The following is a 20,733-nucleotide window of genomic DNA, read 5'->3' as shown; positions in this document are numbered from 1 at the left end:
CTTAATATATATTGCCAAATCCAAGAGCAATTGTATTCTTGTATCAACAATAAATCAAAGTTTTAAATTTCATGCCTTATTTTGCCAGCATTGGATTTTCTCATTAAAAGAGAAAGGGCTAATTTCATGGGTGCAAATGGCATTTCATTGTTGTTTTGACTTCGTTATTGGTGACACTGAATGTTTACGTAGGTTGTTAATCAGTTAGATTTTCTCTTTTATGGATTGTTTATGTCCTTGGCCCATTTATCTATAAGGTGAGTAATATTTAAGTTGTTGTCAATGAATTATTAATTTATCATATTAGGCATAGTCCCCATTCAGTCAATTTTTCTGAAAAATCATTTCCCCTGTTATTCATTATAGCATTTTTAAGCAGAAATTTCAGATTTTTATGAAGTCAAACCTAAGCCTATTGATCTTCCATTGATTCAACACCTTTAGTTCTTCCTCATCCAAAGAATTGATTAAAATTTGCTTAAATTTTTCATAGATATTTATAGTTTTTATATGTGATTTCTAAACCCATATGGATTTTATGTAAGAAATTCCATGAATTCTGAAGTATATAAAACTATTTATCCTTGCCTCCCCCACTATGCAGATTCAGAATGTTCATCTTTTTGACTTATTATTTCCTCCTAACAGAGATAGCCAGTTTAATAAATGGATGACTTTGATACCTTCATTTTATTTTTCTCAATATTAAGCCAGTAAACATTGCTCTGAGGGTAACATACTAATCAGTTTTGAAATTTTTTGTCATTTTTGTTGTTGCACAGAGATATATACATATGTGTGTGTATGTTTCAGAAAGATATATTTACTGAAAGTTGGATTCATGTAGTGGTATTGATTGTATTTTAAATAATAACTACTATTTGTTTTTCATTTTAAAGGTTATACATATATACATATATATATATATACACACTTATAGGTACACATATACCTTCATTTAAAAAAATAAAGAAAATAAATGAGCCAAAAAAGTCTCCATATTGTTACCAGTTATTTAAAATTTGATATGTTCATCTTTTTCTATCACACATACACACAATCACACTATATAATTTTTGCATTTATTTGTTTACATAGTGCTTAGATAGACTGTAATATGCAGATCACTCTCTAAAGATGTATCCATTCAGAATTAAATTTAAATAAGAACCAATATGAATTAGATTTAAACAAGAACCACATTAACTGTAAATTAATGATTTAGAACAAATTACTTAAAATTAGTTAACCAGCTAATTTACTTATCTGATAGCTTTAAACAGTGTGTATTTACAATAGATACTCATCTGAGTAGCCAAACACACTTTGTGGACTATTTGAAAAATCACAGTGGATTAGAACTTGAAATTTGCATACCCTCTTATTCCCTGAACCTCCCCTAGAAGATGCTAGTGAGAGACAAATTAATGAAAGTAATAACCATTTTAGGTTCCACCTGAGAAATAGCTTATGTTGGTGCCATGTAAATATGTAAGATATGTGTTTGTCTTTTTTAGGAAGTTGTGCGGTTTCTAGACGAAAAGCATCCAAGCCACTATCGAGTCTACAATCTATGCAGTATGTACATTACTCTATATTTTGCTGCTGTAGATAGAAAACAGATTACTGCACGTAAGAAGATGATTTTGTTTTTTAGATTGCATTTAATCATAAGTATTTGGTAGTGGCAAGGGATGAATTTAAAAATCCCCATCTTGGACTGGCCCCATTTAGTAGAAGGAGTTAGCCCAGCAGCATACAGTACCCTATGAAGGATGCGGCTTTGGCAGGACCAATGAGGCTGGAGTGGAAGCAAACCATTTTAGGGAAGATCTGTTCTAGCAATATTAGGTTTAGGAAAATCTTTCTGTTTTTCCTGCCAGATTGTGTTATGAGGACATAGACAATTTAACAAATGAGTCTTCTGACCCATCAGCAGTGGCATGTGATGAGAGCAAGGCTCTAGATGGGAAAAAAGCAAAAAACTCTGTAGAAAATAGGTTGTAACCCAGTTTAATACTCTGTCTCTCTTGATTTTTTCCTCTACCTGTATACTCAATAGACATTTTCAGGGGGCAAACATTTTGGTCCAGCTACATTTGCCCCTTGTGTGGTTTCTAACTACCCTGCAATAATAAAATGAATAGTCTGCTAGAAAGGTAAAAATTATACCTATTAAACAAAAATAAGTTGAGTTTAGGTTACATGAGATGGATAAACCACTACCATCCTTACATTTTTGAAACGCTTGCGTTTATTTTAGAGCCGCAGGAGCAACTTGGAAAGCTCTTTTTGAAGATAGATAAGGAATTCTAATAAGATACGTTAACTTATTCATAACTCCATCATTTATTATGTTATTCCCTATAGAGGTATGACATACATATTATTTATTTTAGGTGAAAGAGCTTATGATCCTAAGCACTTCCATAATAGGGTCAGTAGAATCATGATTGATGATCATAATGTCCCCACTCTACAGTAAGTTTTATGCTAAGTTGACTATCAGAAGAGGGCTAAATATATTGGGCTTGATTTTTTGAAAATATTTTAACTAAAAATCTTAAACTTGAAATCAGTGAGATGGTGGTTTTCACCAAGGAAGTAAATGAGTGGATGGCTCAAGATCTTGCAAACATCGTAGCGATTCACTGCAATGGAGGCAAAGGTAATAACATTTTCCTTTTTATTTCTCCCTTTCTAAAGACATGTAAATATAGATAAAGTACAAGAACAAGATACGTATTGCTATTAATATGTATTAATAATTGTTAGCATTTTTAAATATTAGCTCCAAGACTGAAAGAAGGGAAGGAGAAAGGAAAGAGGAGAGGAGGATGGGTAGGAGATAGGGAGAGGATAAGGAAGGGAAGAAAGTAGGAAAAAAGAACTAAGGAAGGTTGAGCATATTTTCCCTTGTTTTCCCAGTATTTAGATTTCGTTATTTTCGGTTCGCCAGTTTATATCTCTCAAAATACAGTCTTTAATTTTAGAATATCAGAGTACTTTTATTTTATTTAAGGCTGATCTTTTTTATTTTTAAATTAACAAATAAAAAATCAATATATTTATGGTGTACAACATGATGTTTTGATATACGTAAACATTGTGAAATGGCTAAATCAAGCTAATTAACATATGCATTACTCCACATATTTTTGTGTGAGAACATTTAAAATCTACTGTCTCAGCAATTTTCAAGTATACATTATTATTAACTGTGGTCACTATGTTGTACAATAAATTTCCTGAACTTATTCTTCCTAACTGAAATTTTGCATCCTTTAATCAACATCTCAGGCTGGGCACAGTGGCTGACACCTGTAATCCCAGCACTTTGGGAGGCTGAGGCAGGTGGATCACATGGTGAAGCCCCATCTCTACTAAAAATACGAAAAATTAGTCGGGTGTGGTGGCATGCACCTGTAATCCCAGCTACTCGGGAGGCTGAGGCAGAAGAATCGCTTGAACCTGGGAGGCAGAGGTTGCAGTGAGCTGAGATCGCACCATTGCACTCCAGCCTGAGCAACAAGAACAAAACTCCATCTAAAAAATTAATAGTAATAAAGTAAAAACCAACATCTCCACAGTCCCCCCACTTTTGTCCCCCCAGCCCCTGGTAACCACCATTCTACTCTCTGCTTCCATGAATTTGACTTTTTTAGATTCCACAAATAAGCGAGACATGCAGTATTTGTCTTTCTATGCCTGGCTTATTTCACTTAGCATAATGTTCTCCAGGTTCATCCATATTATCTCAAGTGACAGGATATCCTCTAAGGCTGAATTGTATGCCTTTATTTATATGTACCACATATTCTTTATCCATTCATCCATTGATGACATTTAGATTGACTGCATAGCTTGGGTATTACGAATAATGCTGCAGTGAACACGGGAGTGCAGATTTCACGTCTTTGGATATATACCCAGAAGTGGAATCTCCAAATCATATGGTAGTTCTATTTTTGGTTTTTTGAGGAATCTCAGTGCTGTTTTCCACAATAACTACTAATTTACATTCACACCGACAGTGTACAAGGGGGATCCCTTTTCTCTTCATCCTCACCAACTCTTCTTTTGTCTTTTTTGTTAATGACCATCCTAACAGGTGTGAGGATATCTGTTTGTGGTTTTAATTTGCTTTTCCCTGATGATTAATGATGTTTAGCATTTTCTCATTATACCTCTTGGCCATTTGTGTGTCTTCTGTTGGGAAATATCTTTTCATGTTCTTTGCCCATTTTCTAGAGAAGTAACTTGTTCTCTTGCTATTGTGTTGTCTGAGTTGCTTTTTTAAAAAATCTGTTAACCTATTATCGAATGTATGCTTTGCAGATATTTTCTCCCATTCTGTAGGTTGTCTCTTTACTCTATAAATGTTTCCTTTGCTGTGCAAAAGCATTTTAGTTTGATACAGTATCATTTGTCTACTTTTTCTTTTGTTGCCTATGCTTTTCAGTCATATCCAAAAATATCTTGGCCCAGACTAATGTCAAGAAGATTTTCACCTCTCTTGTCTTCTAGTAGTTTTCCAATTTCACGTTTCACAGTTAAGCATTTACTTTGAGTTGATTTTGGTATATTGGGTGAGATAGGTTGCAATTTCATTCTTCTGCAAGTGGATATTCAGTTTCCCCAGTATCGTTTATTGAAGAGACTGTCCTTTCCCCATCTTTGATTCTTGGCACCTTTGTTGAACATCAGCTGAGTATAAATGCATGGATTTTTTCTGGGCTTTCTATTCTGTTCCATTGGTCTATATGTGCTTTTGTTCCAGTAATACTTAAGCTTGTTCTTAAACTTTGTGAGAACCTTTTAGATTAAGGGAGCCAACAGAGATGCTATTTCAAAAATTATACTGGAATTTTTATAGTGTAATGATATGAAGAAGTTGATATTGGTGGTGTTAAAATGGGGGAAAAAAGCCATTTGTAAATCCAACCAATTTAAGTTTAGTTAGATTTTCTCTCATTCATGTTTAGGATTTAAATAATCATCTAAGCATATTTCACAAATTTTGACAAACATAAATAATTACATTTTTAGTGGCCTCAAAATCAATTTTTATATCAAATTCCAGGAAAACATAACACCATAAGCTGACTTATATAATTCAGTAAAATCAAGTTTTAGTCTTATTGACTAGTTTCAAGCCCCTTAGTTAATATACAGGTTCTCTGTTTAGCTGTATATTAGTTAATATACAGGTTCTGTGTTTAGCTCTACAGCTTGGAATATTGTATATAAACTGGCAATTTACAATACCATAGTTAAGAATATAGAGGTTGAATCATTTGAAATTGCCAGTTTTTAACCATCCGTTGCTTTAAAAATGGCCATTTCACATTGCCCAACCTAAAATGTTATTAAAGAAGTTAGCATCAGTTTTCTATTAACTAATGCTAATTCCTTGCTTGAAGGAAAACATTCCTTTCAAATTTGACTTTTTTCTTTTTTGCTGAGAGGGGGTTTACATTATTCTGTGTTCACATAATATTTTGTTGATTTTGTTAAAGGTTGTTTAGAGGGCTAATATTCAGCTGGTATGTACCAAAGCAGCCTCTTCTTTATGTGTTCATTCATATTAGTCTTGCTGTCTTCTGGTTGGTTGCTGCCTGCAGGTTACCAGTAGTATCATGATAGTAAAAATATTTTATATCGACTTATAGGAGTTCTTTAAAGAATCTGAATGCCAATTTTTCTTAGTATTGCAATTATATTCTCCCCATATGTTGCCTTTTAAATTTGATTGTGATTTATTTTGTTGTACAAAAGTTTTGTTGTACAAAAGTAAATTTTTGTTTTGTTTTGAGACATGATCTCGCTCTGTCACTCAGCTGGAGTGCAGTGGCACGATCTCAGCTCATTGCAGCCTGAACCTCCTGGGGCTCAAGCGATCCTCCCATCTCAGCCCCTCTGAGTAAGTGGGACTACAGGTGAGCATCACCATGCCTGGCTAATTTTTGTATTTTTTATAGAGACAGGGTCTCACTGTGTTGCCCAAACTGGTCTCGAACTCCTGGACTCAAGTGATCCACCCATCTCAGCTTCCCAAATTGCTGGGATTACAGGCATGAGCCATCATGCCCGGATAGAAGTTTGTAATTTTTTTTCTTTTCTTTTTTTTTTATTATTATTATACTTTAAGTTTTAGGGTACATGTGCACAGTGTGCAGGTTTGTTACATATGTATCCATGTAATTTTGAATATAGTAAAATTTGTTTTTCTATGTTTGTGTATATATTTCATGCTTTTCTGTCATGTTTATGAAATTCACCCCATACTGATGTAGTAAAGATATTCCACATTTCTTCAAAAATATTCAAGTTCTATTTTTAATATTTGGGTCTTTAATCTAATTGGAAGTTGGGGGAAGTATTTTTTTTCATATTGATAGCCAATTGTCCTAACACCATCAATTGCATGCTATTTTGTTCTCCATTAATTTGTAATCCCTCTCAGTAATATACCAAGTTTCTATAAATATTCAAAACTGTTCCTAAGTTCTCTCTACCACACTTTTGTAATTATTGTAGCTTTATAATGTGGTTTGATAAAGGCAGAATTGTCTTGCTCTTCTTGGAACTTTATTATTACATTCAATTTTAAAATCATTTTCTGAAGTGCCATAATAAAACACTTTTAGGATTTTTATTGGAACTACATCGAATTTATAGATTAACTTGAGAGAACTGACAACTTTGCGATATTGAGTTATACATGTGAATCATCTTGTTCATTCTTTAATAATATTTTATACTTTTTTTCGTCATGTCTTTGCACATCTTTTCAAAAATTCATTCCTACACAAACTGTGACTGAAAATGGAATCTCTTTTTTTCTGTTACATTTGGGTTGTTTCCAATTTTTATTGTGATAAATTATGTTTTTTGTTTTGAGGTAAGGTCTCACTCTGTCACCCAGGCTGGAGTGCAGTAACATGATCTCAGTTCATTGCAACCTCTGCCTCCTGGGTTCAAGCAATTCTCGTGCCTGAGCCTCCAGAGTAGCTGGGATTACAGGTGTCCACCACCACACCCAGCTAATTTTGTATTTTTAGTAGAGATGGGGTTTTGCCATGTTGTCCAGGCCGGTCTCAAATTCCTGACCTCAAGTGATGCGCCTGCCTCTGCCTCCCAAAGTGCTGGGATTACAGGCATGAGCCACCGCACCTAGCCCAATAATACTGCTTTTAAAAATACATGTTTCTTGTTGCACATGTGGCCACATTTTTGTTGAGTGTATACCTCACACTAAAATTGTTCTGTCTTAGGGTAATGAATCTTGAACTTTCCTTGATAATGTCTCCTGTTTTCTAAAACAGTTGTACCAATTTGTACTCCACTGGTATTATACACTTCAAGCATTCCATATCTTCCCCAATACTTGCAATTCTGAGTATTTTTATTTTTAGTCTTTGGGTGTTTGTGTGATGGCATCTTATGGTGGTGATCATTTGCATTTCTATAATTACTAATAAGATTGAGGAAGTTTTTTTAAGATTATTATTTGGATATCTTTTTTGTAAAGTAACTTTTTAATTTTCTTAACCATTTTTCTCCTGGATTATTCATCTTTTTTCTCCTGATTGTAGGAGTTCTTTATGTATTCTGATTTCAATTCTGTTATTGGTCATAAATGTATTTCAAGAAAGCTTTTCTGCTCTGTGATTTGCCTTTTCTCTCTCTCAGGAGTATCTTTTGGTTAACAGAAGTTCTTAGTTGAATTACCATCATATGTATCATGCTTTCCCTTTATAAAGTTTGTGTTTTTGTGTCCTGATTAAGAAAATTTTCCTTGAGTTTAAAGGACATTTTACTACTATATTTTCTTCAAGAAGGTTCATTCCTTTTAAAATTGATTTATGTGTGTGGTGTGAGGAAGGCATCAGGTTTCATCTTTTTCCATGTATGGCTATCCAGTTATTCCAGCACACTGGTTCAGAAGATTTTCATTTCTTTACTACCCTGAAGAACATGAATCTGTTTCTGATCTTTCTATTCTGTTCATTGATTTTTCATCTGTGTGCCAATAGCACAACTATCTTACTGTAGCTTTCTAATACGTCCTCATCATTTCTTTTTCTTCACAATTGTTTGGGTATTTTAGGTCATCTATATTTCCATATAAATTTGGGAATCAACTAGTCAAATTTCACACACTGGATAGAAATTTGTTTGGAATTGCATTGAATTTATAGACTGGGGAGAATTGAATCTTTACAATATTGACTCATCCAACCCATGAACAGAGGTATTCTCTCATTTAGTTAGGTCCTCTTCAATTTCTCTTTACAATGCTTTCTCATTTTCTATATAGAAAGCTTGCATATTTTTGGTGAGATTTATTCTAGTTTTTTTGTGGTTATTTAAATGATATCCCTTTAAAATGTTTATTTTCTAAATTTTTTTGTTGTTTAAAATGCAGTTCATTTTATTTATTAATCTTGCAATTAGCAACTTTCCTAAACTCACTTTTTTTTTTTTTTTTTTTTTGAGGTAGGGTCTCATTCTGTCACCCAGGCTGGAGTGCAGTGGCATGATCATGGCTCACTACAGCCTCAACCTCCCTGGGCTCAGGTGATCCTCCTATATCAGCCTCTTGAGTAGCTAGCACCGCAGGCAGGTGCCACCATGCCCAGCTAATTTTTTCACTTTTTTTGTAGAGATGGGGTTTTGCTATGCTTCCCAGGTTGGTCTCAAACTCCTGTGCTCAGGTGATCTGCCAGCCTCAGCCTCCACCTCCCAAAGTGCTAGGACTGCAGGCCTGAGCTACCGTGCCCAGCCTAAACTCGCTTATTAGTTCTACTAATTTATCTATAGATTCTTTTGGATTTCATGGTACATGATTACATCATATGAAAATAATAAATTGTATTTTTTCCATTTCAGCATTTATCTCCCCTAGCACTGGCTAGAACCTTCAGTACAGTGTAGAATTAGAAGTGGCAATAGCAGCCATCAACATACAGTTCCATTCTCAAAGGAAAAGCTTTCAACATCTCTCCAATTGCTTTATGACTGTGTGTGTGTGTGTGTGTGTGTGTGTGTGTGTGTGTGTGTGTGTGTATTAGCTACCATTTATCGATTAAGAAATTCCTTGGCTGGGTGCCATGGCTTACACCTGTAATCCCAGCACTTTCGGAGGCCCAGTGGGGGCAGATCACTTGAGGCCAGGAGTTTAAGACCAGCCTAGGCAACATGGTGAAACCCTGTCTCTACTAAAAAATACAAAAATTTGCCAGGTGTGGCACATGCCTGTAATGCCAGCTACTCCGGCTGAGGCACAAGAATCACTTGAAACCAGGAGGCAGAGGTTGCAGTGAGCCAAGATCGCACCACTGCTCTCCAGCCTGGATGACAGAGTGAGACTCTGTCTCAAAAAACAAAAAACAAAAAAAAAAGAAAGAAAGAAAAAAGAAATTCCTTTAGCTTGCTAAGAGTTTTTTTAAAAAATCATGAATGAATGTTGAATTCTTAAAGATTTTTCTGAATCTTTGAGATGATAATTTTTCTACTTTATCCTACAAATAAATGTGGTTAATTACATTGATTAAGTGGTAAACCAACATGTTTCTGGAATAAACGTAATTTGGTTGTGCTGTATTATTTTGTTAAATACTTACTAAATTATTTTATTATTAAATTGCCAGATTCTGTCTGTTAATATTTTGTTTAGGATTTTCAAATTCATGTCATCTGGGCGATTGGTTATAATTTTCCTTTCTCATAGTGTTTTCAAATCTTGGCTTCGTAAAATGAGTTAGATTTCATTTTCTCTGTTTTTATTCTCTGGGTAAATTTATGCATGCTGATTTTTTTCCTTCTTAAGTGTAAAGTGAAATTCACCAGTGAACGCACATTGGCCTAGAGTTTTCTCTGGAGAGAAGTCTTTAAATTATGGCTCAATTCCCTACATAGAATGTTTTTATAATTTTATTTCTTTTGCCCATTTTGGTAGATTATAGTTTCCCTAGCATTTGTTTATTTAATCTAACTTTGCAAATGTCTTGACATCAAATTTTTCACAATATCATTTCACCATTTTAATGTCTGCAGAGATGTTCCCTTTTTTATTCCTGACATTGCTTTCTTGGTGCCTTTTCCCCTTTTTTCTTTTGATTAGTCTCACCAGGGATTTATCAATTTTACTAGTCTTTTAAAAGTACCAAATTTTTGGCTTTATTGGTGGTCTTTATTTTTTACTTATTTTTTATTTCATCAGTTACTATTATATTTAGTATTTTCTTCTGTACTCCTTGGGTTAATTTGTTCTTTTCCTGACTTCTTGACATGGATAATTCTTAGAGTGTCGACCACTCTCTTTTCTATTTACCATTTAATGCTACAAGTTTTCCTCTAAGAATTGCTTTAGCTTCATCCCATAAATTTTTATTTGTAGTGTTTTTATTTTACTTAGTTCAAACTATTTTCCAACTTTGTGCTTGTTTGTTTTTTTTTGACCCATGAGTTATGTAGAAGTATACATCCTTATTTCCAAACATATGAGAATTTTGTATTTATCTTTAAATTTTTGATTTCTGATTATATTGTGTTGTGGACACAGAACATACTATGTATTTTTTTCTTTCAGTTCTTTGAAATTTGCTTAGACTTGCTTTATGGCCCAGAATTTGGTCGATATTGTCAAATGCTTTCTGTACATTTGAAAAGAACATGTATTATGCATTGTTGAGAACAGCGTTCTATGTACATCTATTTTATTTAACTCTTCTATTTTCCTACTGACATTCTGTTTTCATTCGATTGAATTTTAATAATATAATTCTTTCCTTCTCACCCTCTGTCATTACCTTGGAGGTCATACACTCCCTTTCTATGTTTTTAGTAATTGCTGTAAAGATTTCAACCTGCATCCTTGACTTAGCTATTAATTTTTGTCTATGTTGAGCCTGCATCTAGAAATCTTCCTGAACTCTCTCATTAGATTAAGGAGTTTTTCTATAGATTTACTTACTACACTGACTTTCTACACTGGTTAGGCTCTGCAGTATACTGTTAAATGGAAGCAGTGAAGAGAGGGCATTTTTGTTTAATTCCAGGCTTTAAAGAAAATGCTGTCAATATTATGTCATTAATATGATGTTCCTGGTAGGTATTTTGGTAGATTCTCTTTGTTGAGTTAAGGAAATTTCCTAGTTGTTGTTAATTTTTAAAGTCACAGGTGCAGGCTAAATTTTAGTGAATGCTTTTTCCTGCATTAATTGAGATAATTGTAAGGTGTGTCTTCTTTAATCAATGAATATGATCAATTGCATTAATACAGATTTCTGATATAGGATGATTCTTGTATTTTTTATTATTTGTATTTTAATGGGCAAAAGACTTTTTTTTCTTTTTGAGCTTAGATTTTTGGTATAAATTAACTTTTAGATGTGGAAGTACATATGCAGGTTTATTGGTAATATTGTGTGATGCTGAGGTTTGGGGTATGATTGATCGCATCACCCAGGTACTGAGCACAGGACCCAATAGTTAGTTTTTCAACCTGTGCCCTTTTCTGCTGTGTCCCCTCTAGAACTCCCCAGTGTCCATTATTGCCATCTTGATGTCCATCAGCACCCATTGTTTAGCTTTCACTTATGAGTGAGAACATATGGTATTTGGTTTTTTGTTCCTGCATTAATTTGCTCAGGATAATGACTTCCAGCTGCATCCACGATGCTGCAAAGGAAATGATTTCTTTTTTTTTTTTTTTTTTTTTTTGAGATGGAGTTTCGCTCTTGTTGCCCAGGCTAGAGTGCAATGGCGCAGTCTTGGCTCACTGCAACCTCCACCTCCCAGGTTCAAGCAATTCTCCTGGCTCGGCCTCCCAAGTAGCTGGGATTACAAGCGCCTGCGACCATGCCTAGCTAATTTTTGTATTTTTAGTAGAGATAGGGTTTCACCAAGTTGGCCAGGCTGCTCTCAAACCCCTGACCTCAGGTGATCCACCCACCTCAGCCTCCCAAAGTGCTGGGATTACAGTCATGAGCCACCGCACCCAGCCTGTTTTTTTGTTTGTTTGTTTTTTGTTTTTGTGTTTGTTTGTTTGTTTTTTTTTGAGATGGAGTCTTGCTCTGTCACCCAGACTGGAATGGAGTGGTGCAATCTCGGTCACTGCAACCTCCGCCTCCTGGGTTCAAGCGATTCTCCTGCCTCAGCCTTCTGAGTCACTGGGATTACAGGTGTGCACCACCATGCCCGGCTAATTTTTGTATTTTTAGTAAAGACAGAGTTTCACTATGTTGGCCAGGCTGGTCTTGAACTCCTGACCTCAAGTGATCTGCCTGCCTTGGCCTCCCAAAGTGCTGGGATTACAGATGTGAGCCACTGCACCTGGCCCATGGCTCTATTTTGAAGTATGTTCCTTTGATTCCTAGTTTCTTGAGTATTTTTTTTTATCAAGAAAGATGTTGAATTTTATCAAAAGCTTTTTTTTCTGCATCTATTGAGATGATCATGTGGTTTCTGTTTAATTCTGTTTGTGTGGTGAATCACATTTACTGGTTTGCATATGCTGAACCTTGTATTCTTGAAATGAAGCTTACTTGATCGTGAACTTTTTGATGTGCTGTTTGATTTGGCCGTAATCCTGATAGGGCTACCTTTGTATGTGATCTGGCCTTTTTCTCCAGTGCCTTTAGGGCTTTTTCTTTGACAGTGGCCTTGGACAGTCTGGTGAGTATATGCCTTGGTAATGTTCATTTTTTATAGTATCTTGCAGGTGCTGTCTGGCTTTATTGTACTTAGATGTCTATCTAGCAAGATTCAAGAAATTTTCTTGAATTATTCCATCAAATATGTTTTCCAGGTTGTTTTCTTTTTCTCTTTCTCTCTAGGGCATGCCAGTAATTCATAGGTTTGGTCACTTTACATCTATTTCTGACTTTCTTCACTTTTAAAAAATCTTTTTTCTTTATTTTTGTCTGACTGGATTAGTTCAAAAGACCAGTCTTCAGGCTCTGAAATTATGTTTTCTACTTTGTCCAGTGTATTGATAAGGCTTTCAGTTGTATTTTGAAATTCCTTGAGTTTTTTTAATTCCAGAAGTTCTGACTGATTTCTTATTAAGATGTTTATCTCTTCCTTCATTTCCTGGATTGATGTAGAAGTTTCTTTCTGTTGATTTCAACCTTGAATCTCATTGAGCTTCCTTGCAACCCAAGCTTTGAATTGTTTATTGTCATCTCTGAGTTTTCATTTTGGTAGGAAGCATTGCCAGAGAGCTAGTGTGGTCCTTTGGTAGTGTCACTACATTCAGATTTCTCATGGTGCCAGAATTCTTGCGTGGGTCCTTCTCATCTGGAGATGCTAGCACTTCTAATTTGTGTAATTATTTTTGTTTGGGTAGGATTTTTTCTTTTTCTTTCCTTTCCTATAATATTATTGTTATTTTTGGCTGGTCGCGGTGGCTCACGCCTGTAATCCCAGCACTTTGGGAGGCCGAGGCGGGCGGATCACGAGGTCAGGAGATCGAGACCATCCTAGCTGACACGGTGAAACCCCATCTCTACTAAAAATACAAAAAATTAGCCGGGCGAGGTGGCGGGCACCTGTAGTCCCAGCTACGTGGGAGGCTGAGGCAGGAGAATGGCGCAGAGCCTGCAGTGAGCGGAGATCGCGCCACTGCACTCCAGCCTGGGCGACAGCGAGACTCCGTTTCAAAAAAATATATATATATATATATATTATTGTTATTTTTTTCTTCTTTCCCTTTCCCTGCTCCCTAGGGGGGTGACTGTAGAGCCTGCTAGGTAGGGTCTTTTGGCTTTGCTTCTGTAGACCTATGCCCTTCTGTCAGCAGGTTTTATATTGGGTGTGTGGTTTGACCTACAAGCCAGTAGATGGCGCCATGGGTAAGAGCTGGCTGTTGCCAGTGCTGCTGGCTATGTTCTTGATCCTTGTTTATTGGGAGGAGCTCTCTGTTGCCCCAGGCAATGGGCTGATTTCCTGAGTACACATTAATCTGAGCTCCCTCAGCCCTAGGGGTATGGGGATTGGGGGCACAAGATGGGTGAAGCCAGATAGGAAAGATCCCCCAGTGTTGTCCTGCTCCCAGTCCAGGTTTGGGAAAATGCCGGCAGGTTTCCCTGTGTGTTTCCCCCACAAAGTCTCCAAGTCTCTCCTCAAATGAGCTCCAAGGCTTGGGAGAAACAATCTCTTCCTCTGCCCGGGTTGCGTGGATCTCCAGTGGAAAGGTGAGACAGAGGCATGCTGTCTGCCTCTCTCACAGACTGAGGCTTCACTCACTTTTATCAGTCGAATGCTTCCTGAGGGCTGCTTGCCTGCATTGTCCTCCCCAGGATCTGGGATGTCCTTCATAATTCCGGGGAATTGCCATTTTCTTTCTTGAATTAAAGCTCGCAGAGTTGGTCTTTATGTACTTGCTTGCTATTTCCAAATGACTGAGGCATGCTAAAAGCCTGTAATCTGCCATCTTGGAAAAAACATCCTTGCATCCTTAAGAGAAATGGCACTTGGTGTTGATACATGGTGTTTCTACATTGCTGAATTCACTTTGAAAATATATGTATATTTTTAAATCTACATTTATATGTGAGACTGGTGTAAAAATATCTTTTCTTCTACTGTATATGTGCAATTTTGGAATCAGTTATATTAATGTACTAAATGAGTTGGGAATTTTTCTTTTTTACTATTATCCAAAAAAAGTTATAAAAGACATGAATTGTTGCTTTCTTATAGATTTAGTAAAAACCTCATCGTGTCCTTTTGTGGAGAGATGGTGAGAGATATTTTTACTGTAAATGTAATTTGCGTATTTTTCACCTGTGAGGCGGAGGTTGCAATGAGCCAAGATTGTGCCACTGCACTCCAGCCTGCGTGACACAGCAAGACCCTGTCTCAAAAAAAAAGAAAGAAAATCAACTTAAAATACACTCCTTGAATATTTCTGAGTGTATTTGTATACCATGTATGTTCCTCGAACTAACTTCTTTTCTTTTCTAGGAAGAACCGGCACTATGGTTTGCGCTTTCCTTATTGCCTCTGAAATATTTTTAACTGCAGAGGTATGAAAGATGTTCTACAAACTTTGTCTTATGATGATTGAGTTTGCTAGTTCTGAAACATCACTGGTAGGACATTAAGATGATTAGTTTAGTCATGGTGCTTAGTAAAATTGTAATTAGAGAAGCAGTCTTTAGTAAGTCTGTTTTTGATACTTTCTTGTTTAACGTGCACTAGTTAGTAGCTGACTTCAGAATCTCTTTGGGCCAGGACTAGAGTGAGGTCAATGAGGTGCAAAATTTAAGGGAATGCTAAAAAGTGTAATAATTAAAATAAATAATTTTAATGCAATATTTTAATAAAAATTAATGCAAAAAATCTATGATGTATATATACAATATCAACATTTTAAATAAAGACAAGACCTGATGGGGCAGGATTAAGGTGAGAGGAGTAAAGCCATGTTACACAGATAAAAAAAATTCAGTGATCAAGATGCTTCCCTCACTTCACCTGGCCCTGCTGTTACTCCTGCCAGTCCCATGACTTCTTCCTTCCTCGTGAGAATAGTATCAAGCTTAATTAGATAAATTCTCCAGAGCCTTGCCCAACCTCCCAACTCTTAGGTAGATAAAAAGCAACATTTTGCAACTCAAAACAAAGCCTCTCCTGAATGTAAATATCTTTGCTTAGTCAATACATGTGGAGTCTGTGACCTCTAGAAATTTCTGGTAAGACAAGGTGGGCTGTTTCTACTTAAAGCAGAGTTCTCATTCATTTTTCTTTCTGCCATTTTCTTGCTGAGATGCTACCATTTCCAGCAGCTCTGCTTGAGTTGTTTGGCCTACAGTCTAGGGAAGAGGTGGTGGTTATGCACAGTGCCCAGCACTCCAATTCCACCACCTTTGGTTTCTCTAATTTGAGATACACAGATTTTGAAAATGGATGTTCTAGGATAGTGTTTTTCAAGCTATGGATCATGATTTATCAGTGAGTTGTAAAATAAAGTTACTGGGTTGTAACTGACATCTTTTAAAAATAAAATGGAATAGAACAGAATAGAAAATATCAAAAGGTTTAAATATTGTGTGTGTGTGTGTGTGTGTGTGTGTGTGTGTGTGTGTGTCCTAGGTTTATTAATGTGGACTGCAGCTTAAAAAACAAAAGGTTTGAAAGTCGTTGACAGCCATTGATCCAGAGACCTAGACTGAGACCCAGGGACCTGTATGCCAGGCCTGTGCCGCTTCTAACTGGCTGCAGCATTTCCATGGCAGATTGCTTGGTTTTCTTTTGGTCTCAGTTTTGTCATTTGTAATATGGAAAGAAGGGTTGGACCAAGATGCTTTGTAAGGTTTTTCCAGGTCTAAAATTTTATGAATGTATGAATCCTTGAATGAAAGAAGTCCTAATTTTGTTATTTTCCGTAGCCTCTGCCCAAAGATCACTGCGGCCAGGCACGGGTGGCTCACGCCTGTAATCCCAGCACTTTGGGAGGCTGAGGCAGGCAGATCTCTTGAGGTCAGGAGTTTGAGAGCAGCCTGGCCAACATGGTGAAACCCCTATCTCTACTAAAAATACAAAAAATTAGCTGGGCATGATGGTACACACCTGTAGTTCCAGCTACTCAGAAGGCTGAGGCAGTAGAATCACTTGAACCCAGGAGGCAGAGGTTGCAGTGAGCTTAGATCCTGCCACTGTACTCCAGTCTGGGTTGCAGAGCAAGACTCTACCAAAAAACAAACAAACAAACAAACAAAATCACTGACTTTAGGAAAGAAGGTGGGCATAGAAACACTAAGGGTACCTAATATAGGAAAGGAAAGAGTGCAGATGAACCATAGTTGGATTGTACTCTTTTTTGTAGGAAAGCCTGTATTATTTTGGAGAAAGGCGAACAGATAAAACCCACAGCAGTAAATTTCAGGGAGTAGAAACTCCTTCTCAGGTAAGTTTTCTTTTTAAAAATGGGAGTTTTTTTAGGGGAGTGGGTTAAGATTGCCACCTGTTATTTGGTTTCATTTTAGACTCTTCTCTTTTGGTGATCAGGCAGCAGCAGTTGGGTGCCCTGCAGCAGGCCTTGGTCCCTCCCTGAGTCTGAAGGTCACGCTTCAGGTGCTGCCCACATGCTGGGGACTCTGGCTTCTCCTCAGAGAATCCTGCTTTCTATTCTGTACTGGTTATTGTTTACGGAGCTCAGGAGTTGATTATTTTCCCGAAGTAGGAAGGTCCAGTACCCAAGGCTCCAGGACCCTGAAGTGTGTCTAAAATCACCAGCCTTTGATTTCAATGTAAAAAAGATCCAAGTCTTTCACAAACCCTTACTAGGGCAATTCAACCCTTGCAGAACATCACAAAGACTGTTTTTGGATGACTGCTGGTGTGTGTGTGTGTGTGTGTGTGTGTGTGTGTGTGTGTCTTTTCTGTGTGTTATGGGGGAGGTGTATTTTAAAAGAGAAAATAAAAGGGGAAATAAACTTTTCAAAACCCCTTCTGTATACCAGATGGTATTGCACTTTTACATATCTCATTTAATACCCATAATACCTATATGAAATATACACTGTTACTCTGTTTTTTCTTTTAGAAACATTTTGTTATGGAAAATTTTAATCATATGCAAAAGTCCAGAGAATCATACAATATATCCTCATATAGTCATCACATTGCTGCAACAGTCATTTCAGCCTGTAGCCAGCCACGTTTCATCCATTCTTTTCCCACTCCACTCACACCCCCCAACCCCACTCTCCACTCTTGCTTTCCCTAAATCTGAGTTATTTTAAAGGAAATTTCAGTCATCAGATCATTTTATCTCACAGCATTTTAGTATGACATTTAAGTACTCTTAACAACAGAAAACCTTAACACTTTTTATCATATCTAAAAATATTATACCTTAAAAATCCTTAATATCAAATTTGTAGTCCACGTTTGTTTCCAAAATTGTCTTAAAATCTTTGAAAATTTAGTTTGTTTAATCAGAATTCAAACAAAGTCCACACATTTCATTTGGTTGCTGTGTCTCCTAAGTCTCTTTTAAGAATCTAAGTTCATAGATTTCTCACCATTTTTTATTACTTGTAATTTGTTTATTGCAGAAACCAGGATGTTTATCCTATAGCATTTACAACATTCTAGACGTTGCTGAACTATTCTAAGAGTTCTATATTCACTATTCTATTTAATATTCTCAGTAACTCTATGAGTAGACACTACTATGATTCTCATCTTACAAATTAGAAAATTGAGGTTTAGAGAAAGTAACTTTTGAACCAAAGACTGAAATCTAGATGTGAGTCTCTGAAGCCCTTGCTGTGCACGTTTTCTCATTTATATTGCCTTTTCTATATTGCCCCTGAAACTGAAGTGAGAGCGGGTTGGGAATTCCTAAACGGATTCGGATGTGGCTGTAAATGAGTTTTTCTTTAAGTGGTGGGAGCTGAGTAAGTACTCTTGGCCCCGTTAGAAGAACACTCTAACTACTGGCCCTAAACCTTTAGTTTGGGCCAGAAGAACTCAGCCTTATCTACTGATACTTTTCTCCCACACCCAAGCCCAAAACAAAACAAAACAAAACGAAGATAGTCATAGACCCTAAGCTAAAAGTGATAGGTGAATTTACTGAAGTGCAGCCCTACTCATGCCATTCCCATGCTCAAAATCCATACTATGTCCCCACTGCCAATGGCAATAAACTAAACGTTTCAACCTGGCACTCAAGAGCCACAGTTTGACTTTTCCAACCTTCTCTTCCGCTATGTGCATGCACACATCCCATACTCCAACACATTTAGACTGTGTGCTCTTTCCCAGCCTGTGGACACTTGATACCCTCATGCCATTGCTCGTGCCCCTTTTCCTAGAGTCCCTTTCCCTTCTCAGCCTGAAGTAGTCTCTTGCTTTTTCAATTCTTAGAGCCCTTTGTGTTTCTTTTAGGGACTACGTCACTTTGCATCATTCTCTAGTTATTTGAAGTAGTGACTTCTGTATCCCCTTTAAAGGCAAAGCCCATGGCTTACCCATCTTTCCACCCTTTTCTCATGATATCTTTTTGTTTGTAGTGAGTGCCTCCTATATGTTGGTTGTATTAATTTCTACTACAAGTCCATGTTGTTATAAGTTGTAGGAGAAGGAAGCGTGGGAGCACAAGCAGCTTGAGGGCCCTGGTGGTTTACAGCCCTTAGGGAAAGGTGGAGAATCTAGTGGCAGAAGCTAAGGGGATGCTAGATGGAGCTCCTTCAACAACTCTCCCCACAAATCTCCCCATCCCCATTCCTTCTGCAGTCGTGCAGTTTCCCTAACTTTAGTCCAGAACTAGCACATCAAAGGCTGCAGCTGAATCTCTTCTGATTCACCGAAAAAGCAACACAGGGACTCAGCTGCACATTTGAGAGTTGTGTTGGCGAGACGTCAGGACAGAGTGCCCTCTGTGTCTGGTGGCGATTCTCAGACACCATCACATTCTGACCCTGCGTTGTGGGCCATTCTACCGACTACATCTACTCCTAAGTTAAGAACTTTCATGAGCCTGTCTCATGACTGGCCCTTTCTAAAGAGAAGTATGGCAGTTAGTTACTTTAATGAACATTTCCCAATGGGTAAGGAACAGTCTGTGAACTTATGAGTTTTGTTTTGTTTTGTTTTGTTTTTAATTTTTGAGACAGAGTCTCGCTCTGTCGCCCAGACTAGAGTGCAGTGGTGCGATCTCAGCTCACTGCAACCTCAACCTCTTGGGTTCAAGCAATTCTCCTGCCTCAGCCTCCCGAGTGGCTGGGATTATAGGTGCCCATCACCACGCATGGCCTATTTTTGTAATTTTAGTAGAGACAGGGTTTCACCCTGTTGGCGAGGCTGGTCTCAAACTCCTGACGCCCGGTGATCTGCCCACCTCAGCCTCTCGAAGTGCTGGGATTACAGGTGGGAGCCATCATGATGGCCAACTTTTAAATTCTGAACCAGTTGATTCAGTACCAGAGCTCTTCAATACCTTGAAGAAAGATTCAGGGGAGAGCCGTTGTGAACAGCTTGCCCCAGGGAAAGGACAAGGCTAAGAGAATTCCAGGGCTTCCTTGAGAAAACAGAATTGAGGAAATGCAAAGTGAAGAAATTCTAGCTGTCAGGAACAAGAGAAGAATGCCGGGAAAGCTGCTACTGAGGTTTGGAGGTATTCCTCTGGAGTTTTCACTTACACCATTCTCTCATGCCCAGGAAGCTGCTCTTCACCAAACCACAAGCCTTTCCCCTAACTCAGTCACAACTAAGCTTCTATCTGGACACTGATGATGCTGTAACTGTTTTGTTGTGCTTCTGATTAGTTGCCATCTCAACCATAAGCAGCCTATAAACAGGGCCTGGCTCCATCCTTGTTACTTCCCCATTGCACTGAATTCAGTATTTTTCCCTCAAGGTAGATAGTTGTGGGGCAGCATCCCTAAAAATGTCTAGTTATATAATGGCATCCAGTAAATGTTTTCTTAATTACTTACCTCCATTAACAAGCTTTATGCAAAATAAAAACAAAAAGGAATGCTGACTTTAGACATTTCATCTCCACTTAAAGAAGATTTCTGTTGCTTTTCAGAATAGATATGTTGGATATTTTGCACAAGTGAAACATCTCTACAACTGGAATCTCCCTCCAAGACAGATACTCTTTATAAAAAGATTCATTATTTATTCTTTTTGTGGTAAGTGCTTTATGTATAATTGAAGAACTGGGCAGGAGGGCCAATGTCCCCACTCTGGGAGGGTTTTGCT

The 20,733-nt window shown here is 37.3% G+C and overlaps 1 protein-coding gene across 1 annotated transcript in view; it reads left to right on the top strand.

Annotated features, from left to right (window-relative positions):
* Positions 1-20,733, top strand: part of LOC115830415 (phosphatidylinositol 3,4,5-trisphosphate 3-phosphatase TPTE2-like) — a 52,537-nt gene that overhangs the window by 21,448 nt on the left and 10,356 nt on the right. The window contains 6 exon segments of the mRNA XM_030813232.1: positions 1,518-1,578; positions 2,400-2,481; positions 2,580-2,668; positions 14,977-15,038; positions 16,841-16,921; positions 20,558-20,663. Of these exon segments, the coding sequence (XP_030669092.1) occupies positions 1,518-1,578; positions 2,400-2,481; positions 2,580-2,668; positions 14,977-15,038; positions 16,841-16,921; positions 20,558-20,663 (481 nt within the window).

This window comes from Nomascus leucogenys, chromosome 5 (genome assembly GCF_006542625.1).
Source record: "Nomascus leucogenys isolate Asia chromosome 5, Asia_NLE_v1, whole genome shotgun sequence".
Classification (NCBI taxonomy): Eukaryota; Metazoa; Chordata; class Mammalia; order Primates; family Hylobatidae; genus Nomascus; species Nomascus leucogenys.
The sequence above is the reverse complement of the archived record's forward strand: the minus strand, read 5'-3'. Positions and strand labels throughout refer to the sequence as shown.